Source organism: Heterodontus francisci, chromosome 23, assembly GCF_036365525.1.
Source record: "Heterodontus francisci isolate sHetFra1 chromosome 23, sHetFra1.hap1, whole genome shotgun sequence".
NCBI classification, from domain to species: Eukaryota; Metazoa; Chordata; class Chondrichthyes; order Heterodontiformes; family Heterodontidae; genus Heterodontus; species Heterodontus francisci.
Window position 1 is genome coordinate 60,571,432 of NC_090393.1, and position 25,900 is coordinate 60,597,331.

The 25,900-nt window shown below is 42.9% G+C and overlaps 1 protein-coding gene across 9 annotated transcripts in view; it reads left to right on the forward strand.

The window, feature by feature from the left end:
* Window positions 1–25,900, forward strand: part of LOC137382858 (uncharacterized) — an 80,019-nt gene that overhangs the window by 40,048 nt on the left and 14,071 nt on the right. For all 9 annotated transcript variants that reach the window (XM_068055379.1, XM_068055378.1, XM_068055385.1 and 6 more), the window contains 5 exons: window positions 5,007–5,053; window positions 7,396–7,475; window positions 13,164–16,551; window positions 24,231–24,317; window positions 25,192–25,363. In XM_068055379.1, coding sequence (XP_067911480.1) covers window positions 5,007–5,053; window positions 7,396–7,475; window positions 13,164–16,551; window positions 24,231–24,317; window positions 25,192–25,363 — 3,774 coding nt within the window. The remainder of the gene's footprint in view (window positions 1–5,006; window positions 5,054–7,395; window positions 7,476–13,163; window positions 16,552–24,230; window positions 24,318–25,191; window positions 25,364–25,900) is intronic.

Here is a 25,900-nt window from a genome sequence, read left to right on the forward strand (position 1 = left end):
TTGCCCCATGCCTCTAAGTATACATCACCCTCTTTTCCCCATAATAGGCCCCACCCCACCTCTTACTACCTGCTTCCTGTTTACAAGCTAGAAGATGATTTTTGGGTTCCCTTTTATGTTAATTGCCAGTCAAATTTTCCTCTTCACTTCCCCTCTCAACTTATTGTACTTGACCTGGTTCTACTTGTGTTGACTTTCTCTTCCTGTCCTGGGTTTCATGCATTGCTTCAGAGCATGTCCTCTTTGTGAGTAAAAACAAAACACTGCAGATACTGAAAAAGCACAGCTGGTCAGTTACCACCTTTACAAAAGTAAGAGTTGGGCTGCATATTAATATCAAAAAAGTTGTGGGGGGGGGGGTGGGGGGAGAGAATATTTATATAAACAAAGGTCTTTTTGGAGTGATGTAGCAGATCATTTCAGTCAAGTAATGGGTAGAAGCATTAATACATTGAATAGACAAATGATGTGTCAATAGCTGTCTAGATAAATTGGGAGGATCAAAATCCTGACTGTCAAGTATGAAATTGAAACCAGTTTGGAAATGAAGTCTGAAGCTTATTCTGACCAGAGGGTCTCTGGATAGCCAGGATAAAGATTAGATATTAACCCTGAAGCTTCAGTAAAAAGTTGGACAATAGCAGAGGTCTGTCTGGGAAAGGGCTACATTATCTTTCACCTGGACCTCCCTATTCCTAAAAATTCTTAACTTATTTAGACTCTGAACTTAGCAGTCACTTGGGCCAACGTTAAAGCAGTGGATTTAAAATCCAGTGTCTGGTACATTTGAAACAGTGCAATTATGCAGATCAATTTGATTCAACCTTTAAGTTTTGGTCATTAAGATTGAGGGCTAGTGAACCCAGTTTCATTGCCTGAATATTTTTTGAGTAATATATTTTCATGTATGTTGCCCCCGCCCATACTGCAAGCAGTAGATAAGCAAGGGTGAATAGGCGTTGAACCTTGGTGCTTAGTCTCCTCTGTGCCCTCTTGTGCCTCATGTTTACTGTTCCCTTTAGCAAACTACCAAATGGGAGGTAACGGCCTCCCCTTCCCCCACCTCCTGCAGGAGAGGGGTGGGCCTCAGGCAACTTAAAGAAAAGCATCCAATTGGGAAGTTCATGGGAGTTAGGTTTACCAGAGCACCAATCCACAGTCCCGCTACCTCTGTCCCCTTGTTTTGCCCACCATTGGCAGCCATACCATCAGCTGTCTCGGCCCCAAGCTTTGAAATTCCCTCCTTAAACCTCTCTGCCTGTCTACCATTCTTCCCTTCATACCTATCTCTTTGAACAAAACTTTAGTTTTTCTTTCTAATATCCTCCTTCAGCTTGCCATCCATTTTTGTCCAATTACACATTGATGAAACACCTTGTAATGTTTTACTTTGTTTAAGGTGCTATGTAAATGCAACTTATTTGGGTCCTCTCAATATTGCTGTGCTGCTTCTGCCTTTGCCATCTAATTCCTTATTCAATATTGCCTTTGACCCAAGAATACTGAATTCTGGAACACCCATTTTTGAATAGTGAACTGAGAATTAATCATCCGACATTTCCAAAGTCGCAGTGGGCAGCTTGAGCCCCTGTCCTTCCAAAGGATCCTGTTGGAGAGTATGTGTGACTTGTGACCACAGCCCTGTGGGTGATTTGGTGCTGTGCTTTTGTAATGCCTTGGGTAATAGTTCATTGCGCTAGTTTTTTTTGTTTTCAATTCTAATGTGTTTTATTTAATTCAGTAAACAGACTAAATAAAGCTAATTGAAGCTGTTTCATTGGGTACTATAAAGCTTGGCTTGGTGTAAGGCAATGAAAAGTTACTAATTGAAATGGACAAATGGAGGCATTGACATAAGGAATCATGTTGAGTTTTAGCTTTACCAGTGTCTCTGCTAAAGCTCCCTCTACCGTCAAAGAATGGTCACTGCAGGCTACATTCCTACTTGAGCTGCTAGGGACTCCACCATGTTGACCATTGAGTATCTTTTTCCTCCCCCAATGGGGCAAATTGTTGAGCACTAGTTCTCTTAAATGGCTCAGTTTGAAAATTCTCATCCTCGTGTTTGAATGCCTCCATGGCCTCACCCCTCCTATCTCTGCAACCTCTTCCAACCGTGCAACACCGATCTCTGCATCGCTCCAATTCTGGTGTCCTGTGCACCCCTGTCTGACTTCGCTCCAATTATTGTTGGACATACCTTCAGGCATCTAGACGCTAAGCTCTGGAATTCCCCTCCCTAACCCCCTCTGTCTCTGCTCCTTTTAAGACCTATCTCTTTGACGAAACTCTTGGTCACCTAATAGCGCCTTCTTTGAAAGGTCACTGACCTGAAATATTAACTCTCTTTCTCTCTCCACAGATGCTGCCAGACCTGCTGAGTATTTCCAGCATTTTCTGTTTTTATCTCCTGCTTTGACTTGGTGTCAGTTTTTGTCAGAGAACGGTCCTGTGAACTACCTTGGGATGCTTTACTACATTTAAATGTGCTATATAAAGCAAGTTGTGCAAAGCTGAGCATCCTGAAGATGCGTTCCTGATGATTACAGGTTAAAGACTGCTCGTTTGTCAATTAAAACTGCAATAAAATTCTAACTATTGTATGGAAAATAATTGTGAATCTCTCCTTGTACAGGCTTTGGTAGAATTCATGAAACGAAAATTGGTGTAGTAAATAGTGAGGAGGAAAGCCTTAGATTACAGGACAATATAGATGGACAGAGCAGCGGCAAATGGAATTTAATCCTGAGAAGTGTGAGGTGATGCATTTTGGGAGGACTAACAAGTCCAGGGAATATACAATGGATGGTAGGACCCTAGAAAGTACAGAGGGGTCAGTGGGACCTTGGTGTACTTGTTCATAGATCACTAAAGGCAGCAGCACAGGTAGATAAGGTGGTTAGGAAGGCATATGAGACACTTGCCTTTATTAGCTGAGGCATAGAATACAAGAGCTCAGGGAGGTTATGATGGAGCTGTATAAGACGCTAGTTAGGCCACAGCTGGAGTACTGTGTACAGTTCTGGGCACCACACTATAGGAAGGATGTGATTGCACTGGAGAGGGTGCAGAGGAGATTCACCAGGATGTTGTTTGGGCTGGATCATTTCAGCTATGAAGACAGACTGAAAAGGCAAGGGTTGTTTTCCTTAGAGCAGAGAAGGCTGAGGGGGGGACATGATTGAGGTATACAAAATTATGAGGGGTATTGATAGGTTAGATAGGAAGAAACTTTTCCCTTAGCGGAGGGGTCAATAACCAGGGGGCATAGATTTCAGGTAAGGGGCAGGAGATTTAGAGGGGATTTGAAGAAAAAAAATTTTACCCAGTGGGTGGTTGGAATCTGGAACGCACTGCCTGAAGAGGTGGTAGAGGCAGGAACCCTCAACATTTAGGAAGTATTTAGATGAGCACTTGAAACGCCATAGCATACAAGGCTACGGGCCAAATGCTGGAAAATGGGATTAGAGTAGTTAGGTGCTTGATGGCTGGCACAGACACGATGAGCTGAAGGGCCTGTTTCTGTGCTCTATGACTCTATATCCTGCTGATATATGGGTTTCCCCCTGTATTCAGAAAATGATTTGCAAAGTTCCAACTTGTACATTAGTTCCATTACAGGAATTGGTAGGAGCCCTTGAACCACTGCAGTTGTGACAGGCCAGCAATGTTGAAGCTAAGCCAGCTGATGCACTTTGAGGGTCCACTCATGCCAAAGAGGTGATTAGAAAGCCAAAGAGAGGATATGAGGAGAGACTGGCAGGGCACATAAAAGGCAAATGCGAAACAGGGTTTTATAAATGCTTTAAAAGTAGAAATGGCTCAAAAAATTGTTCCAGCTGGTTTGAGAAGGGAAATCTTGTGAAGGTACAGAACTGTCACTTGGAAAAACATGGGTTAATAAATGTCAGCCTTTAACAATACCTTGCAGACTAGCAGACTAACAATTTTTTTAGTAACAGAGAGGGCTGACGAGAGTAGTGTGGCTGATGTGTATATGGACTTTCAGAAGGTGTTCGATTTTAAAGTAATACATATTATACTTTGATAAAAGGTAAAGTCTAAGAAACTAAAGGGACATTTGCAGCATTGAAAGAAAATTGGCTGAGGGACAGAAAGCAGAGAGTAGCGAAGAATTGTTTTTCAGACCAGAGGGAAGTGTACAGTGGAGTTCCCCGGCAGTCAGTATTAGAACCACTGCTCTTTTTGATATTAATGACCTGGACTTGGGTATATAGGGCATAACTTGAAAGTTTGCAGATAATGCAAAACTTGGAAATATAAACAGTGGGGAGGATAGTAACAGACAGGTGAAGCAATTGAACCAGGTAAGTGTTGAATAAAATCGGTGCAACACAGTGGGAAAGGTTCTGGTGGTTGCATCCTAGAATGCAGAGGGAAGTCAGGAGAGGAAACTGCCTTGGATATAAAGAACTGGAAAATTGCCAGTGCCAGTTCTGTCAAAGAAAGAGTCTGCTGTCGTGCTGGGTAACTGCTGGCTGTACAAGAGCTATGTAGCCCACAGAGCAGTGTCATAGTCACTGTCGCTTCAAAAGAAGAAAAAGTTACATTTATATAGCACCTTCCACAACTTCAGAGCGTCCCAAAGTGCCAGTGAAGTGTTTCTGCAGTGTAGTCACTGTGATGTAGGAAACACAACAGCTAATTTGTGCACAGCAAGCTCCCACAATTAACAATGTCATAATGACCAGATAATCTCTCTTCGTGATGGGTGAGGGGTCAGCACTGGTCAGGGCATCAGGGAGAACGTCCCTACTCTTTAAAATAATGTCCTGGGTTCTTTTATGCTCACCTAAGAGGGGCTTTGGTTTAACGTCTCGTGAAAGACTGGTACATACTGTAATTCCCAGAAAAGATTTTGTGATTTTAAGGGAGTACAGTTCTGAATTAGGTGCAGTGGGCAGGGCAGCTATTGTGCAAGGCTGGAGTGAATGGCATCTGTCTGACAGTTCTCTGATCATTAATCATAATTTCTGTATAAACAGGGCAACAGTGAAGTGGATCCTGAGACTTGGTCCTCAACCATTACTGAGTGAGTATAATCGTTGAGAAGGATCATTTCAAAGATTGAGCCACTTTGGTTAACTGTGTGAACACAGTCACTTTGAAGTGTTAATTCATTGCCTTGTCTGACTGGGACGTCCTAAAGATGTAAAAGATCCAATTTAAATGCAGTTTCTTTCTTTCAGTCCAGTCTTTTGCACCCAGTGTATTATAGTCTTTGCACACAGTAATGTCCCCCAAACATCAGTGAGGCAAATTGCCACTTAATCTGTTTGAGAGATAACTATTGGCCAGGGCACTTGAACATTCTGGCTCTTCAAATAGTGCCATTGAATCTTTTACACCCACCCAAACAGGCAGAATGTGCTTTGGTTTAACATAGCACCCTGAAAGTGCAGCACTCCCTCAGTACTGCACTGCTTAAATCAGACTTTGTTGTACTCAGGTACTTGGAGTGGGGCTTGAGCCCTGATCTTTCTCGATGAGAATGTTATCACTGAGCCAAGGTCGACACTTGGTTGAAGAGAGTCTTAAATTGTTGGCAGGAATGTATTTTGCAGTCATTGAGATGGTGGAATGGTTGGATGAGTTGTTTACATAGGTTTCCAAGTGGACTTTGTGATCTCGTGGGGCTCTATTTTAGAAGATGATGTACACAGATACTAGAACTGAGAGTATAACAGGATATAACTATAGGAAAGGCTGAACAGGCTGAGGCTCGCTGTTCTACAAAAGGGAAGGCTGAGGGGTAACCTGATAGCCTTTAAGATTATTAAAGGGTTCAATAGGGTAGATGTAGAGATGATGTTTCCAATTGTGGGGGAGTGCCCTAGATATAAAAAACTAAGGGTCATCACTGTAAGATCGTCGCCAATAAATCCAGTAGGGAATTCAAGAGAAAGTACTTCACCCGGAGTGGTGAGAATGCGGAACTCAGTCCCATAGGGAGTGGTTGAAGTATATAGTTTAGATACTTTCAAAAAGGATATACTGATGGGATTAGACGAAGAGGGATGGGAGGAGGCTTGTATGCAACATAAACACCAGCAAGGACCAGTTAGGCCATACGGTTAGTTTCTTTTGTTTTATATTCTATCTAAAATTGCACCCCAAAACCCTGTCTGCTGGTACCCATTGAGATGAAATTCATGGGCAATAACAAATTAACAACCCTTTATATTCCTTCTGATTTTCATTTCTGTTGTCAGTGGGACAGAATTTTCCCTTTTGGTGCAATCAGCAAAAATGGGTACAGATTAACGCCCATTTTGAAAAGTTTTATCCCCCTTGAGTTTCCACTCTAACTCATTTGCACATCACTGAACACACAATCTGCCATGAAGCAGTGCAACCGGGCAGTGTTTTAATTTTTTTTTTAATTGCTTTAAAAAATGTTTCTTTGTTTGAGTGGCAACTTGGTTTGATTTGTACAGCTGAAAGTGGGTTTATCACAAAGACTAAGCATTTTCAATCAGTCTCAATCCACCACCTGCAAGTAACGTGATTTTTAAAAATACTGTAAATTACTTTTTAAAGGAAATATGGAAACATTTGTTAGTCATATTGGACTATAGCAGTCAATTTTTTCGGAAAAACTTATTTAAAAGTTTTAAAAACTGCCCTCCCTGTGTGTCCTTGAGCCCAAAGAACCAGCCGTCTCAAAGGCTCTCAAATGCGCACAATTAGCAGAAACTCCCAATGGTGACTAATTCATGCTGGGGGGTAGGGCTAGTTTTGTGGGCAGGGCCTGCTAATACTGCTTATTAAGCTACTGCAAAAGATTGCAGAAACTAGAGTTGTACTGAATGTAATTTGCCTAAAATTTCTCAATCATATGCACAGATTATGTTGAAAAATTCAATGTGACTGAACGTAAATTCCAGGAGAGTGTAAAAAGAAATGGGGCCTAGTGTAAAGGGCTGCTGACTTGCTCTTGCTTGTTTCATGCTACTGCCTGATATTACTTTCACCCTCATTATCTTTTCTGTAAATACTTCTCTTCTGTCTGGCCCCAACCCCAGCCTGGAACAAATAAAATGTTCTCCTCCACATCCTGTATGTAACTTCATTGATTCTTGGAGAAATGTATGGTAACAAACGAAGGCTGCTTGAGTCTTGGATTGGCTCCATTGCAGGTTTTGTATTACGAGGAACCAACCTCTAACGATGGTAAAAATATTCACAGGAGGAGAGAGTAGATATATGTGAATGATTAGAGGGCTAGAAGGAGGGAAAGAGAAGCATAAAGAAAAGAACTCTTCATTAAAAAAAAAGTAAATGTGAGAAAGTATTGTGGGAGTCGGGAGAGTCCTTTTTGTGTTTTGTCTCCATAAAATATTTTATTAACTTAACATTTTGTCTTGTTTATAGCATCAAGCTGAAGTTAGAGTTGCCTGAAGTCCATATCCAGTCTGGTGAGGATGCGGCTGCCTTGGCAGCCAGCCTGTGTGGTGAGTATGCATGTCTGTTATATAACCAGAATAAGGCCAACATCCCCTGTAAAAATAACGCACGGTGTACCCTGCTCCTAAATAGATTGCATGCATTCCACCTCTGTACAAATTGGGGCAAACCATTGGCATGTTGCTCTCCTCCATTTGATATACAGGATACATGAGTCACAGGAACTCCAACACTAACTCCTTAAATGGAGTATCTCCCTGACAGCGCAGAGCGATCACCAACGCCATCAGTACATCCGGACATTTGCCAGCCTGCTAGTATGAATTTGCGCATACACGCGGCGACATCACCACATAATGACATCAGAGTGTTGCCTCACTCCTCAATGGCATGATGGCCACCTCCATCCCCAACCCCCACAACAGTACCCGCTCCCTCATGCAATCACCACCTCTTCCTGCTCCCGACTGCTGCCTGCTTGCTTCATACCTCATCACTTTACCCCCACCCCACATCTCCGGGCAGAGGGAGGGAACGACCAGCAGATGGGTGCGGGAGAGAATGGCAGGATGGAGCAGGGAGCGGCAAACAGAAGCAGTGATCACGTAAAACTAAATGCGTTGATGGCAGGAGGGAGGGTTTGGTGTGGAGTTACAGCCATTGAGGGGTCAGTGGGTTCAATCCATTTGTCAAATTGAGCAGCGCCATCTTTATTACTGGCAGCTGACTGATGTCGCAGGCTGTGACGTTTCAGTCAATGGGGCTGCATTTGTACATGTGCCAGCACTGCACCACCTAGTGCCGCCTTTAAATCCGTGCTGTGTAGAGGCATACCAGAGTGTCTCTTTACAAAGTCCGTGTTGACTTTGTTCTCGTACTTGTGTTTACATTGAACTCCGTTCTATCAGTACAAATGGTAAATTCAGCACCTGGTAGTCCAGCATGGAGGGTTTTCAGGTTTAGGTCACACATACTAAAGTTCTTGTCAAGGCCTTTGGATGGTACCAGTTGATGCCGTTAGTTGAGTCTGTGTCCTCCATTCAACACCCCCGGCTTCTGTGATGCTGTATAGATTTACCACACAGCTCATCGTGGCACCAGCCAATCTACTGGCATTGTGAGCTACCACCTTTCCTCATTTTCCGGAGCCATAAAACAGTTTGAGTCGTCGTCATTGTGTAGGCTGACGAGCCGTTCCTTTTTAATAAGACATCCAACATCCTGGCTGTTCAGGTAGAGGTTAAAGATCCTGTAGCATTATTTGAAAAGCAGCATCTTCCCTTGATTAATTCATTATTCTTTGTTGGTATGTTGGCTCTATGTGTCTCTGTTCTTTGTGGGTTACTTAACATGTGTGCAGGAGGGTTTAAGTTCAAGGCAGACTATGAAAGAAGCAGAAAGGAAGGATAACTCTGGAGTTATTATTAGAGATGTTGGAAATCATGAGGGGAAGAAAGCTAGCATAAAGGCACTTTACCTGAATGCTCGTAGCATTCGTAACAAGGTTGATGAGTTAACGGCACAAATCATCGTGAATAAATATGATTTGGTAGCCATTACGGAGACATGGTTACAGGTTGGTCACGACTGGGAGATAAATATCCAGGGGTACCAGACTATTCGGAAGGACAGACAGGAAGGTAAGGGAGGTGGTGTAGCTCTGATATTCAAGGACAACATCAGGGCGGTGCTGAGAGATGATATAGGTTCTATGGAGAATGAGGTTGAATCCATTTGGGTGGAAATTAGAAACTCTAAGAAGAAAAAGTCATTGATAAGCGTAGTCTATAGGCCACCAAATCATATCACATTGGGGCGGGCAGTAAACAAAGAAATAACTAATGCCTGTAAAAATGGTACAGCATTATCATGGGGGATTTTAATCTACATGTAGATTGGTCGAACCAGCTCAGTCAGGGCAGCCTTGAGGAGGAATTTGTTGAGTGTATCCGTGATAGTTTTCTTGAACAGTATGTAATGGAACCGACGAGGGAGCAAGCTATCCTAGATCTAGTCCTGTGTAATGAGACAGGAATAATTAATGACCTCATAGTTAGGGATCCTCTTGGAAGGAGTGATCACAGTATGGTTGAATTTGGAATACAGATGGAGAGTGTGAAGATAAAATCCAATACCAGGGTCCTGTACTTGAACAAGGGGGACTACAATAGAATGAGGGAGGACTTGGCTAAAGTAGACTGGAAACAAATATTTTATGGTGGGACAGTTGACGAGCAGTGGAGGACTTTCAAAGCAATTTTTCAAAGTGCTCAGCAAAAGTATATTCCAGTGAAAAGGAAGGACTGGAAGAAAAGGGGTAATCTGCCATGGGTGTCTAAGGAAATAAGGGAGGCTATCAAATTGAAAGAGAAGGCATACAAAGTAGCCAAAAACTGCATGAAACTAGAAGATTGGGAAAACTTTAAAGGTCAACAGAAAGCCACAAAAAGAGCTATTAGGAAAAGTAAGATAGAACATGAGAAAAAACTAGCACAGAATATAAAGACAGATAGCAAAAGTTTCTATAAATATATAAAACGAAAAAGAGTGGCTAAAGTAAACGTTGGTCCTTTAGAGGATGAGAAAGGGAATTTAGTTATGGGATCTGATGAAATGGCCGAGGCATTGAACAGGTATTTTGTATCGGTCTTCACAGTGGAGGACATTAATAACATGCCAGTAATTGACAAAGAGACGAACGTAGGTGAGGACCTGGAAACAATCATTATTACGGAAGAGGTAGTGTTGGGCAAGCTAATGGAGCTAAGGATTGATAAGTCTCCTGGCCCTGATGGAATGCATCCCAGGGTACTAAAAGAGATGGCGGGAGAAATAGCAGGTGCACTGGCGGTAATTTTCCAAAATTCGCTGGACTCTGGGGTAGTCCCAGCAGATTGGAAAACAGCAGATGTGACGCCACTGTTTAAAAAGGGAGGTAGACAAAAGATGGGGAATTATAGACCGGTTAGCTTAACCTCTGTAGTGGGGAAGATGCTTGAGTCTATTATCAAGGAAGAAATAGCAGGGCATCTCGATAGAAATTGTCCCGTTGGGCAGACGCAGCATGGGTTCATGAAGGGCAGGTCATGCTTGACAAATCTTTTGGAATTCTATGATGACATTACGAGCAAGGTGGACAATGGGGACCCAGTGGATGTGGTGTACCTAGATTTCCAGAAGGCCTTCGACAAGGTGCCGCACAAGAGGCTGCTGCATAAGATAAGGATGCATGGCGTTAGGGGTAAAGTATTAGCATGGATAGAGGATTGGTTGACTAACAGGAAGCAGAGAGTGGGGATAAATGAGTGCTATTCTGGCTGGCAATCAGTCACTAGTGGTGTGCCTCAGGGATCGGTGTTGGGGCCGCAATTATTTACAATTTATATAGATGATTTGGAGTTGGGGACCACGTGTAGGGTGTCAAATTTTGCAGATGACACTAAGATGAGTGGCAGAACAAAGTGTGCAGATGACTGTGAAACTTTGCAGAGGAACATAGATACATTGAGTGAGTGGGCAAAGGTCTGGCAGATGGAATACAATGTTAGTAAATGTGAAGTCATTCATTTCGGTAGGAGTAACAGTAAAAAGGATTATTACTTGAATGGTAAAAAGTTGCAGCATGCTGCTATGCAGAGGGACCTGGGTGTCCTAGTGCATGAATCGCAGAAGGTTGGTCTGCAGGTACAGCAAGTAATTAGGAAGGCAAATGGAATTTTGTCCTTCATTGCTAAAGGGATTGAGTTTAAAAGCAGAGAGGTTATGTTGCAGCTGTATAAGGTACTGGTGAGGCCGCACCTGGAGTACTGTGTGCAGTTTTGGTCTCCTTACTTGAGAAAGGATGTACTGGCACTGGAGAGGGTGCAGAGGAGGTTCACTAGGTTGATTCCGGAGTTGAGGGGGTTGGCTTAAGAGGAGAGACTGAGTAGATTGGGATTGTATTTATTGGAGTTCAGAAGAATGAGGGGGGATCTTGTAGAAACATATAAAATTATGAAGGGAATAGATAAGATACAAGTAGAGAGGATGTTTCCACTGGCAGGTGAAGCTAGGACAAGAGGGCATAGCCTCAAGATTAGAGGGAGCAGATTTAGGACTGAATTAAGAAGGAACTTCTTCACCCAGAGGGTTGTTAATCTATGGAATTCCTTGCCTAATGAAGTAGTTGACGCTTCTTCAGTAAACGTTTTTAAAGCTAAGGTAGATATCATTTTGAACAATAAAGGAATTAAGGGATACGGTGAGAGCAGGGGTAAGTGGATCTGAGTCCACGAAAAGATCAGCCATGATCTTATTGAATGGCGGAGCAGGCTCGAGGGGCCGGACGGCCTACTCCTGCTCCTAGTTCTTATGATCTTATAAGGGTCACTGCACTCAAAAAATACATTGTGTGAAAGGGCCTAAAGCACTAAGGCCTGGTCATGTGGATATAAAAGATCCCACGGCATTGTCCGGAAGCAGCAGGGAGGTGTCCTGCCCAAGATTCTCCACAATCTATCATAAACTGATGAAGGGTCACTGACCTGAAACGTTAACTCTGCTTCTCTCTCCGCAGATGCTGCCAGACCTGAGCATTTCCAGCATTTCTTGTTTTTATTTCAGATTTCCAGTATCTGCAGTATTTTGCTTTTATTTGATTAAACTGGTGATTTACTTTATTTCCTGTTTGTGGGTCCTTGCATAAAGATTATCTGTCACACATTTGTCTACATAAATTGATTACACCTCAAACATAATGCGTTAGCTGAGCAGGGCTTTGGTACATCCTACAGGGCTTCTCATTCCATATTTGTGACTTGCCATATTTATTATTTTATTGTATTTGGGTGTTTCTATATTTTAATTGCTAGCCTATGCCTTTAACAATGGTGCAAGTCTGACGCCAGAAATTCCTACTGTGATCCAAACTTTATTGTTGAGGAGAGAAGAGGAAAGAAAAGAGGAAGAAGTGTTTTGCCAACTCATCTGTTTTGCCTACTTTTTTTTTTAAAGTAAAGGAGGGAATGATGAGCAAGCTTGTGTGGTCTACTTGGCCTCAAGATCAAGTACCGACTGATCAAGGAATCTCTTTTAAATATTCTGATAAGCTATGAAGTTCTGTTGCCATCCATGACGCAAACCAGTATTCACTGTTCTGTTCATAAAATCATACGGCACAGAAGGAGACCATTCAGCCCATTGTGCTTCTGTCAGCTCTTTGAAAGAGTTATCCAATTAGTCCCACTCCCCTACACTTTCCCCAAAGCCCTGCATTTTTTTTTCCTTTTCATCCTTATCTCATCAGTTTTATTGGAGTCTAGATTTTTAAAGCTGAGTTTGTAAAAATCCAATATCTACATCTTTTCTTTGGTTACATTTGTCTACCAATCAAAGTTAACTTTAAACAGAAAGTACCAAGGAAAACATCTTGTCCTTGCCTTTGTAAAACAGTACCAGGCTGCTTAGCTGTGGCTTCAGTTTCAAACTTAAGAGCAGACACTGAATCTTTTAAGATTTATAGCAACACCATTGCAGTGAGGTGAAGTAATTTAGGGCTGCAGGATGCAACAGGAATTGGCGACCCTCGTTCTGGTTCATTTTTGAGCAACCTCAAGTTGACTGTTTGTTCATTGGCCGAGCCATGAAGTGGACTAGGATCGTTGTGGAGAAAACTGGATAGAAAGATTTCATCTATATTTGTAACCTTCCCCAGTGCTGAACAGACTGGGGTTAACTCTCTTTCTTTTTATTGACAGGTGGAGATGGCTTGAGCTGTGGTACTGCCTCATCAGTAGCCAGATATGAGAGAGAAGAATATCCCACTGTAATGGATAAGTGCGAGAGAGGAGACCCTGCTGCTAATAAACATCAGGGTGAAACAAAGTGTAGCTATCTTCTGTGTAGAAGTGTGAAACAGTCTACCAGCACCGATGGTCTGTTTTCAGCTTTGGCCAATGAAATGTGTATAGAAAATGGAGCAAGCGGTGATGTATCTGAAGAAAACATGTGTACCAAAGTTCTAAAATGTGGAGCAAAGCTTCCTGCCACACTGGTGAAGCACACTGAGCTAGACAAGTCTGTAGAAGCTGAGAGTACTGGTGAGGCACTTACAAAAAATAAATTGGTTGTGGTACCTCTCCATGCAGCAGCCACTGAGAAGCTTGCAGAGGTTGAGTTGCTTCAAGAAGTGCCTTTCGAAGATGATGGGACCGGTGATGTGCCTGACCAATTTCCTTCTGCTGCCGCAGCAACCAGCCACTTGCATGCAGAAAATGAGGTGGCTAATGAAGTGCCTGTAGAAGGTGCAGCAGCTAATGGGATGCTTGCAGAGAATGGGCTGGCTGAGGCACCTTCATATAAAACAACTGTTAAGTTGCCTGTGGAAGGTGAAGTGACCACAGATGTGCTTGCAGAGAGTCAGGTGGCCTGTGAAGTATTAGAAGGTGAAGTGATTAGAGAATGCGTGGCTTGTACTAATCTAGGAGAGGCCCAGTTGGCTGATGTATCAGTAGATACTGCACACAGGAAGTTGACTGCAGAGGATGAGGTGACCATAGAAGTTAAAACAACAAATGGAGCTGTTGAGGGCATGTTGACTCTGGTATCTTCAGATAATACAGAAGCCTTGGAGATGGGTGCAGAAGATGAAGTGACCAGAGCCATGCCTGTTGAAGATGCAATGACCAGTGGAACACTTGCTGAGAATCAACTAGCCACTGAGGTACTTGTAGAGGAAGAAACAAATGCAAGATTTGTGACCTTTGAATTTCTAGCAGAGCACAAGTTGACTGATGCACCCACTACAGAAGCCGTGCCTTCAAGAGTTGCCTCAACCACATGCTCTCTTCCCAAGAAAAGATTGCCAGAGCTCCCTCCAGATACGACCGTGGAGATGTCTGTTAAGTGTGGGCTGCCCAGTGAGGATTCTGTAGAAAAGGTAATGGCCAGTATCCTGTTTGGAGAGAATGAGCTGGCTGATGTACCTACAGATACTACTGCTGCTGCCATTGAGGTTTCTGCAGAAGATGAGCTGACCACAGTGTCTGTTGAAGATATAGTGGCTGATCAAGCACGAACAGAGAGTGAGTTGGCTGACACGTCAGATACTACTGCTGCAATGGAGGTTTATACAGCAGTTGAGATGGCCATGGAAGTAGGCATAACAACTAGCAGTCCACTTGCAGAGAGACAGCTGGCTGGTGAGGCACTTGCTGAAGTTGAAACAGCTGAACATGTGACCTGTGCGGTTCTAGTAGATGGGGAATTAGTTGATATACCCACGGATATAGTAGTCACTGAAATGACCGCAGAGAACGAGGACGACAAAACAACATCTTTAGAAGTTGCAACAACCAAAGGGACGCTTGCAGAGAATGGATTATTTATGATATCTCCAGATAGCACTGGCCCAGCTCAAGCAGTCCTTTCCCATGGTGTAACAACCAGTCGGGTGTTTTCAGAGAATGGATTGGTTGTGGAGTGTTTGGCACCCATAGAGGATGAAAAGGTTAGAGAAGTTCCTTTTGAGGATGTGTTGGCTGACAGCATACTTGAGGTGGTTTCATCAAACCATTCTCATCCAAACATGAGGATGGCTGCAGAAGGTGAGGTAATAGGGGCATTGGCCAATGATGATGCAGACGGTGAACTAATGGTGGCAAGAAATGCAACTGGAGAGTGTATTAAAGGCGTAGTGGAAAGCAAGATATCAGATGAAATCTCAAGCAGCACCTCGCGAAAGAAGCAATCTGAATCACTCACATTTAAAGGACATAATGTTTGTGCCTACATTGAACGTGATGCAACATGTTGTAAGGGTAATGGACACCAAGGTGTTGAGCTCAACCGTGCTTTGGAATCTGTGTCATTACCGTTTACACACACTGTGCGTGCTCAGTGCAGAGAGCAGGAGATAAGCTGTTTGGGAGATAAACATGGTCAAACAGTTATGCACCGATCAGACACACTTGGAGAATTTGGAACAGCACCAGTGCATATGGAAGCAGCTATTTGCTCTGTAAAGCTGAAAGCATTGAGAAGTACAAATAGGAGAAAAGAGTTTGTCAGGTTAAAGATGAGGAAATTAAACCACACGGTGCTTTTATCAAATTGTACTCAGAATTTCCCTAAACTGGCTAAGTTCTGGATAAACAGGACTTCAGGGTATATGGACTGTTGTAGCAGAGAGAGTAACTGTGACGTTTCTGATGTGGACCACAAGGTCCAACAGATGGAAGAAATAAAACCAAAGAACCTGCCTCTTCAACTGATTAATAATTTAGCACGTAGTAAATGGTGCGGAAAGCCCTTGCTATTGGAACACTTGTCAACCATTGCCAATGATCTGAATGTGTTTTCCAAGTGTTTAGAAATGCAGGAGGAATTCTCAAGAGCATCTGACCTTATTATAGCTATGGGTATGTGTAGTAGGTTTCAATTCCAAAATGTTATGGACCTACAGTTTTGCTCCAATACTGATCAAAGATCCTACTTGGATACTTGCTATCACTTATCGACCCCAAGTAAAAATCAGTCCATCAGCTTGAAGCCTCTTGCTCCATTTTACAGAAAGGATCAGCACTGGCCTTTTACAAGTAATTGTACACAGTCGGTGCATTTCATTACTCCCATTTTCCCTATTTCGTCTCATCTCAACCTGGCTTCACTGCTTTCTTTATACGCTGGTAGCAGTGAAACAGTTGATCACTGCTGTGTGTCTGAAAGGACAGGTTTATCAATCATTCCACAACACTCGAGTCAAGATTCTTGGAAGGTTTCCCAATGCCAGGCCAGCTTTGGCAAGACCTTTTGTCCACCTGCTTCACCATTCAAGGCTGGGAGGTGCCTTTGTACTCGTTCCAAGTTTGGGTTGCACACTGTTCTAGCACTTTCTTCCCCAGCCTGTTACAGGCTCTGGACAAGGCAGCGCCATTTTGGTAGAGTTCCTAATGCCCAGCGACCATTCTTGACTCAGTTTGGAGAGAGTTTAAAAAGACTAATTCTTCCAGTTCATTCAGACAAATCCTTTTGGTCGCTGAGCTACACCTTGGGTGGAGTATTGTCATGGTGGAATCAGCACAGTCCATCTTGTGTGTCAACATTCAACATCAACGCTTCAAACAACTGCAGGAGGAACAGTCCCAGGTACATTTATTATATCGGGTGCACTTCAGAGGAGATTTGTTGTAATGGGGAAAGTACTGGTCAATCTTGCAGCACAGAGTCTATTTAACCCACTGTACCTGTGCCAGCTCTTTGAAAGATCTAACCAATTAGTCCCACTCCCCTCTTTTCCCAAACCACTGCAAATGTTTCCAAGTATATATCCAGTTCCCTTTTGAAAGATTGCATTGAATCTGCTACCAGTCCCCTTTCAGGTAAAGCATTGCAGATCATAACTTGCTGCTTGCCCACAGTTCTGTTCAATGTTAAACTTATGTGCATTCTCTTAACCCCTTCACATTTCTCCACTTACCACCTTCAGGACAGGAAGGGTAAACTTGTGCTGGGGATGTGGTTCTCTGGGCACTGCCAGTGACAACCCAGACATCCGCATCCCCAGCATTTCGCCCAAAAATGGGCCTACTTTACATATAAGCCTAGATGGCTGTCGGCTGGCAGGTGCCATTGCAGCTCAGTTCTTATTTCCATCAATACATGCATTTCCAGTGGGAGCCATTGGGTTGTGAGCGGAAGTTTGATTCCCTTCCCTTTCGTCTCCCCTTTCAAGTCTAGGTTGCTGAAGTTTATTTTGATGTGTCCATCATTTGCACAGGGAACCATCCTGGTATTTGTAGCTCGGGGTCCTCCCATGTTTATCCCTGATCCATCAAGTTTTAAAACCAGTCAAGAGTGCCTCTGGTTTCTAATCAGTAGTTAGTTCTGGTGAGGTAGGGGTAAAAGCAGGATCAGGATTATTGCCCTGCATCCCAACTCTCCTATAGTGAGCCTATACTCCTGATTGAATTGTTTCTGATTATTGTATTAAAATGTTACAGCACAGCAACAGGTCGAACTGCCCAACAGGTCCATGACTGTTCGTTCATGCTTCACACTAGACTCCCACCTTCATCTAATACTATCAATATATCCTTCTATTCCTTTATCTCTCCTGCTTCTCTATCTTTCCCTTAAATGCATCTGTGACAATATCTACCCTTGGCACCCTCCTTTCTCATCTATGTGCTGCCCCTCAGATATCACTAGAGAATATAACATCAAGTTTTACAAGCATGCTGAAAGCACCCAGCTCGACCTCGCCATCACCTCTTGACCCTTCCACTGCCTCTGATTTGTCACTGTCAGGCATCCAGTATTGAATGAACAGAAAATTCTCCCATTTAAATACTGCAAAGATCAAGGCCATATTCCCTAGCCACCGATTCCATCACCATCCTCCTCTCTGGCCACTCTGAGGCTGAACCAGACTGTTTGAAGCTTCAACATCCTACTCGATCCTAAGCTGAGCTCCCCAACTCATCCTCTTCAAGACCACCTCCTTCCAGCTCCAATACATTGACAGTCTCCGCTCCTGCTCCTGAAACCCTCATCCATGTCTTTACCTCTAGACTCGACTATTCCAATGCTCTCCTGGCCTGCCTTCCACTCTACATAAACTTGAGCTTATCCAAAATCTCTGCCTGCATCCTAACTCGTACCAAGTCCTGTTCACCTGGGCTCGAGCTACAATGGCTCCTGTTCCAGCAATGCATCAATTTTAAAATTCTCATCCTTGTTTTCAAATCCTACCAGGGTCCCACCTCTCTCTCTATCCCTGTAACTTCCTCTAGCCCTACAACCCTCGGAAATCTCTGCACTCCTCTTACGCATCACAGATTTTTAATATTTCATCAGCTTTTTTAGCCCTTTGCTCTTTAAACCTCCATCTCTATGTCCTCCTCTTCAAGACACTCCTTAAAATCTATCTCTTCTTCCAAAAAATATGGACATCTGTCCAAATATTTCTTTACATGGCTTGATAACACTCCTGTAAACTGCCTTGGGACATTTTACTATGTTAAAGGCACTATTTAAAATACATGTAGTAATTGCAATTTTGACATTCTCACCACTCTGAGTGAAGAAGTTTCTCCTGAATTCCATATTGGATTTCTTAGTGGCTATCTTATATTTAAGGCCCCTAGTTTTAGACACCCCCACAAGTGGAAGCATTTTGGGCGGCACAGCAGCGCAGTGGTTAGCACCGCAGCCTCACAGCTCCAGCGACCCGGGTTCGATTCTGGGTACTGCCTGTGCGGAGTTTGCAAGTTCTCCCTGTGACCGCATGGGTTTTCGCTGGGTGCTCCGGTTTCCTCCCACAGCCAAAGACTTGCAGGTGATAGGTAAATTGGCCATTATAAATTGCCCTAGTGTGGGTAGGTGGTAGGAAATATGGGATTACTGTAGGGTTAGTATAAATGGGTGGTTGTTGGTCGGCACAGACTCGGTGGGCCGAAGGGCCTGTTTCAGTGCTGTATCTCTAAATAAAAAATAAATAAATCTCCGATTCTACCTGATCGAACCCCTTCAGGATTTAAATGACTTTATCAGGTTACTGCTCATCTTTTTTTTCTAGGGAAGAGGCTCTCATTCATCTATATCGAAATTCATTTCCTATTTACATGTCCATTCTGCAAATTGTTTTTTAACACCTTGTGTTATTTCTAGTCTTCCTTGGTATTGCTACGCCAAATAACTTGGTGTCATCTGCAGATTCTGAAATTGTACTTCCAATTCTTGTGTCCAAACAGTTTCTGTAGATGGTTAACAGTGATCCCAGTATTGATCTGTGCTGGACACTACTTCCCACCATCTGCCAGTCTGATCAACTACCTTTAACCCCTATTCTGTTCTGTTGCTAGATTCATTCTGCTACTTGTCCTCTGAATCCACATGTTCTGACCTTGGTCATGCGTCTACTTTAAATACCTTACTGAAGGTCTTTTGAAAGTCCGTATATAATATATTCACTGCATTACCCTTGGTCTATCTCTGTTACTTTAAAGAATTCAAAAATGTTGGTCGTGAATTACCTTTTTTTGAAACTGCTATAAGTTTCAGGATGTTTTTCTATTGCATCTTTGAGTAAAGATTCCACTATCTTTCCTGCCATCAACGTGAAGCTAACTAGTCTATATTTCCCTGCATTTATTCTCTTTTTTTTAAAGTATAGTAATATTAGTTATCCATTGTTCCTCTGGCACTTTTCCCATTTCTTATTTTTATGTATGTATCCCTACCTCCTCAGATGCATCCATCCAAACCATGGGTTTATTTCTCGTTTATAAATTCTCTTTCCCCCCCCAACCTTCTAAATTAAGTGTCCTGATATTCTTTTTAGATTTCCCCCAATATCACACCTTAGTAAATACGGAGATGAAATAATTATGCAATATTTCTTCCATTTTGCTGCTATTACCTGAGCTTATCTTGTGCATCCTTTAGTGGCAATATCCCTATCTGAATTTTCCTTTTGCCATTTGTGTCTGTGTAGAATACTTCACTATTTTTATATTCCTTCAGGATTTAATTTCGTTGTCCCTCTTTTTGCCTTTGACTGTTTAACGACCTTCCTAACCTCTTTGTATTCCCTTTTGTTATCCTTTTTCCCTGTACTTTATGCCTTTTTCTTGAGCTATGGTTAGCATTAATCTGTTTATTCACCCATGGTGTCTCATTAATGGCTAGTTTGTTTTTGTGGCTTAGACAAATATTTCTCCTAAACTCTCGATCACCTCTTCAAATATTTCCCACTGTTCTGTCAATACTTTTTCCCGTTTACCTTACCTATTTCCATTCTCATCACCTTTTCCAATTTATTACTTTGTCTTGTTTATATCTCTTTCTTGTCATTATCTCTCATATTTTGTGATCACTATTGCCTAGATGCGCCCCTGTGCTTATTTCTCTTATCTGCTCTCTTTCATTTCCCATTGCTAGATCCAGCAGTGATTTCACTCTCCTGGGGCTTCTTGTACTGGGTAAGAAAAGAGTCTTGCAACAGTTCAAAAACTCCATTTTCTTTTCCCTATTCTTGCCAATTTATTTTAGGGTCGTTGAAATCTCCCTTGATTATTCTGTCTTTTAAAAATTTCATAGGATTGCCTACATATTTTTCCCTTCACTTCCATTCCAGTATTTGGTGGTCTGTAGTATAGTCCTATTAGCATAATTTATCCCTTCTCATCCTTTATCGCAATCCATATGGATTCTGTTTCTACCTTAATGTTCATTATGTCATTTATTTTCCTACTGCCATTGTTATCTCTAATTATACTAACCCTGCCCCTCTTCCTCCCCTATCTTTTCAAAATAAGTTGCATCCTGCAATTTGAAAAAAAAAATTATTTCATGGGATGTGAGCGTCGCTGGCCAGCTCAGCATTTATTGCCCATTCCTAATTGCTGTTGAGATGGTGGTGATGAGCTGCTTTCTTGAACTGCTGAGGTCCATCTGGTGTAGGTACACTCAGTGCTGTTAGGAAGCGAGTTCCAGAACTTTGACCCAGTGACACGGCAATATTGTTCCAAGTCGGGATGGTGTGTGGTTTGGAGGGGAACTTGAAGGCGGTGGTGTTCCCATGCATCTGCCGCCCTTGTCCTTCTAGGTGGTAAAGGTCGCGGGTTTGGAAGGTGCTGTCGAAGGAGCCTTGGTGAATTGTAGCTGTGGATTTTGTAGATGGTACACACTGCTGCCACTGTGCATCGGTGGCGGAGGGAGTGAATGTTTAAGTTGGAGAATGGGGTTCTGATCAAGTGGGCTGCTTGGTCCTGGATGGTGTTGAGCTTCGAGTGTTGGAGCTACACTCATCCAGACAAGTGGAGAATATTCCATCACACCCCTGACTTGTGCCTTGTAGACAGTGGACAAATTTTGGGGAGTCAGGAGCTGAGTTACTTACCACAGAATTCCCACCTCTGACCTGCTCTGGTGGATACTGGTTGGTCCAGTTAAGTTTCTGGTCCTGTTCTTTATGCAGTCATATTTGTTGTTCCCTACTACATCAAGTTTCTCTCCACAAATTATTGCCTGCCATTCCCCTGTTTTGTTTCAGATGTTGTGCACGTTGCTGTACAGTCAAATTAATTCATTTTTATGAATTGTTCCTCTTGCTGTTATTTTATACTTGTGTTCTGTAACTTGGTACCAACGTGGTTGATAAGGGAGTGTCTGTCGACGTTATATGGACTTCCAGATGGCATTTGATCAGTTTCCACGGAAGTGACTCTTAGCAAAAGCGTGAATGGAATTGGAGGCAACCTGTTAATGGGTAGGGAGATAGACAGAGAGTAGGGATAAATGGGCGTGTACTACAATTGGCAGGATGTAACTAGTGGTGTCCCCAGGGGTCTGTACTAAAGGTCTCAGCTCTCTTTGAAGAAATAGAAAGTCGTATATGACAACACTTAAGAGTAGTAAGTAGTGCAGATGAAACCAGAAAGTTGCAAAGGGGCATTAATAGTTTGTGAGTGGGCAAAACTGGCAGATGGAATTCAATGTGGGGGAAGTGAGAGGTGTTCCACTTTGGACCGAAGAAACTGATCAGGGCATTTTCTAAACGGTAAGAAGCTGGGAATTGAGGAACAGATATTTTGGGTGCACAGAAATCACTAAAACCTTGTGCACCAGTACAGAAAATAATTTAAAGGCTTAATATTAACTTCAAAGTTGGTAATTACGCTACAATTGCATAAAGTTCTGGTTAGACCCCATCTGAAGTACTGTATTCACTTCTGGGCATCTCAGGGATGCAGATCCACCAGAATAATATCAGGCTAAAAGCTTTAAATTATGAGGAAAGGTTGTATAGACTAGGCTTGTATTCTCGAGTGTGGAAAATTTAAGGGATGATCAAATTGAGATGCTTTAAATGAGCTGAGGGGATAGATAAGAGAAATTACTCCCTCAGGTGGCGGAATCCAGAATAATTGGTTATAACCTTAAAATTAGAGCTGGGCTGTTCAGGGGTGATGTTGGGAAGCACTTCTTCATGCAGGAGATCTGAAAATCTTTACCTCAAAGTGTTGAGGCTGGGAGTCAACTGAAAAATTCAAATTAGTATTTTTGTTCAGAATGGGTATTAAAGGATGTAGAGTTGAGATAGAGATCAGCCATGATCTAATTGAATGGTGGAACAGGCTTGAGGGGCTGAATGGCCTCCTGTTTAATGTTCCAACTGTCTGTTCTCTGACCGTTGATACCCTCATGCCTTACCCTGGTCTGATCTTTTTTACATTCAGGCTTCTGTCATTTCCACCAGATATACCCCCACCCCTGTTTTTCTAGTTTAAAGTTTTATGCACAGCCCTATTTATCCTTTCTGTAAGAACATAAGAAATAGGAGCAGAAGTAGATCGTATTGTCCCTCAAGCCTGCTCCAGCATTCAATACGATCATGACTAATCTTCTGCCTCTGCTCCCCATATCCTTTGATTCCCTGAGAGATAAAAGATCTGTGTCTCCGCCTTAAATATATTCAATGAATGAGCATCCACAACCCTCTGGGCTAGTGAATACCAAAGATTCCCAACCCTTTGAGTGAAGAAATTTCCCTCGTCTCAGTCCTTAATGATTGACCCCTTTTGCTGAGACTGTGCCCACCTACCCCCGGGTTCTAGATTTCCCCAGCCAGGGGAAACACTGTCTTCCCTGTCAAGCCACTTCAGAATCTTGTATGTTTCAATGAGATTACCTCTCATTTTTCTAAACTCTGTAGAGTAAAGGCCCAATTTACTCAGCCTCTCATCATAGCACAACCCTCTCATCCCAGGAAACAATCTAGTGAACCTTGCACTCCAAGGTAAGTATATCCTTCCTTAGATATGGAGATTGAATCTGCACACAACACTCCAGGTGTGGTCTCATCAGAACCCTGTACAATTTATCGCAAGACTTCCTTATTCTTATACTCCATCCCCTTGCAATAAAGGCCAACATGTCATTTGCCTCCCTAATTGCTTGTATGCTGTGATCTCCTGCTGGCTGAAGTGCAGCCCATCCCAGCTGTACAGCTCCCTCCTGTTCAACGCTGGTACCAGTGTTCCATGAAGTGGAACCCCTCCGTCCAGCATCATTCTTTCAGCCGTGCATTTGCCTTTCTGATCTGTTTACCTTTATGCCAATTAGGATGTTGCTTGTGCAGTGAAACCGAGACTACCAGCCGTGAGTTCCTGCCTTTTCATTTTAGTTCTTAGCTCCGGTGTTAACAGAACCCTCTTCTTTCCCGTCATTGGTCCCAATATGGACCAGAACAATTGGATGTTCCCTGTCCCATTTCAAGTTACTGTTCAGTTGCCTCGAGGAGTTGTTTACTGTAGCAGCAGGTAGGCAACACACCCTCCCGAACACTCTCACTGTTATTTGTCCTCTTAATTATTGAATTGAATTATATTCCCTGTGTATAAAGTTTTCAAAACCATGTCAGTGCAGTAAATGATTGGTACTATCTTAAGATTCAATGGTATATGTAAATAGAGTGCAGTAAATGTGCAGGTTCTGTTCAAACTTGGAGGTAAATGCCTCTGACCCGAGGATACGTGTAGCATTCTTTATGTAAGATTTTATGTCATGGTATCAAAATGTCCCCTGATGTGCTGCTGGGGAAGTTAAAATACTTAATATAGACCTTGTGTTCTGATGTCTGTTTGTGATGTTGAGTCTTGGCCCATCGCTTTCTGTAGTTTTTGTAGCTGTTTCCCAGCCTCGTGTCCTATGCTGATACTTTAGAAAAAGTCTTACATCTTTCACATCAGTGTTTTTCACCCCTCTGCATTGTTTTTAGGGATAGAGTTGTACAGCTAATAAACATATGTTTGTTTATCCAGTTTCCGTCCATCCTATCTCATCACTGGAAATGGAACCAATTTGAGTGAAGCAAAGTCATTGCTCATTCTACAGACCAATAAGACGATGTAAGTGTCAAAGTTACTCATGTGGGTTACTATAGAATGCTGGTCTCTCACCTTCCTCTCCCTCATTCCTTTCCTCATCCCTCTCCCTGCCAGCCACAGACTGTGCATTTAGAAAAATACAATGTCACTCCAGCAGCCCTTGCCTGTGGAGGTGAGCTTGTCCCTCTTAAATTTTGAATTCTCTAGCTGGTTGATATGGAACTTGGGCTTTCTTTCCAAATAACAGTTGGTTTCCTGCCCCTGAATGATAACCTCTGGGAACACAATGTGCCCTCACCTTGTCCACTTTGTTCCTAAAATAAAATCTGGATTGTCTAACATGGAGAGAGTTTCATCTTTTAGTTTCAGAAACATCAGGTGAAGTAGGCTCGTCTGCAGCAATATCCTCTAGTGAGGCTGGGGTTGTACTGGGTCAAGTAGAGCTGGAAGGTCCAAGCTTAAGTTCCAGGAGAATTGAATGATCTTGGCTGTGACCCATGTGCTTGTCTCCGTGAAGCCCAGACAGAGGACCAGTGAGTGTTCTTGCTTCTGATCACTGTCCAGCCTCCCTACTGGAGAGTACTCAGTCATGTGAATGCTGGGTGAGCTCAACATTAGAATTGGCTGGAATGCCACCCCCATGGTCTAGTAGCCTGGTAACACTGCTGCAGACTCGCATGCAGATTGGTTACTTGGACGAGATACTGGAGGGCTGGTGTTCATGAGACTCTTACTCCAGCCTGAATCAGCATCTTGTAGGGAGAGGAGCAAAACATTTGCCATTGGCCAACAACACAAAATAATTTGTGATTTTTTTTTTTTGTTGGGAATTTGCAGTGGTGGATGGGCTTGTTCTAAAGGAGGGGCTATAGTAATTTTTGTGCTTTCCCCACAGTGACCTGCAGCACTTGAATTTTGCCTGCGTCAAAGAGCCGTATCTCGCTTTACCAGACCCGCCTACCTCATCCCCAGAATGCACTGTTACTAACAGCACCTTCTCCTCTGCTTCACCCTTCGTCCCGAGCATTACATATGTGGAAACTCAACTCCACTCGGAGCAAAAGGAGGCAAGTGAAATTGGGGGCAGTTACATGTTTAGCTCTTCCTGTTGTTCCAAAAAGGGGTGCATTCTTAGCGTTACAGCTAGGCCAATCAGGAAGGCCTTTTTCCACACAAAGGGTAGTAGAAATGTGGAACTGTTTTCTTTTCACCGCCCACAACTCATGGTAGTTGTTGGAGTTCAACTGAAATTTAAGACTGAGATTGATAAATTTTTGTTAGATATCGAGGCATATGAAGCAAAAGATGGGTAAATTCAAGTCTTGGAGCAGGTTCAGCCATTCAGTCTAATCATGGCTGATCTGTACTTTAATCCCATTTAGCTGCCTTTGATCCAAATCCATGGAATAGAAACAGAAAATAGGAGCAGGAGTAGGCCATTCGGCCCTTCGAGCCTGCTCCGCCATTCATTATGATCATGGCTGATTATCCAACTCAGTAACCTGTTCCTGCTTTCACCCCATACCCTTTGATCCCTTTAGACCCAAGAGCTATATCTAACTCCTTCTTGAAAACATACAATGTTTTGGCCTCAACTGCTTTCT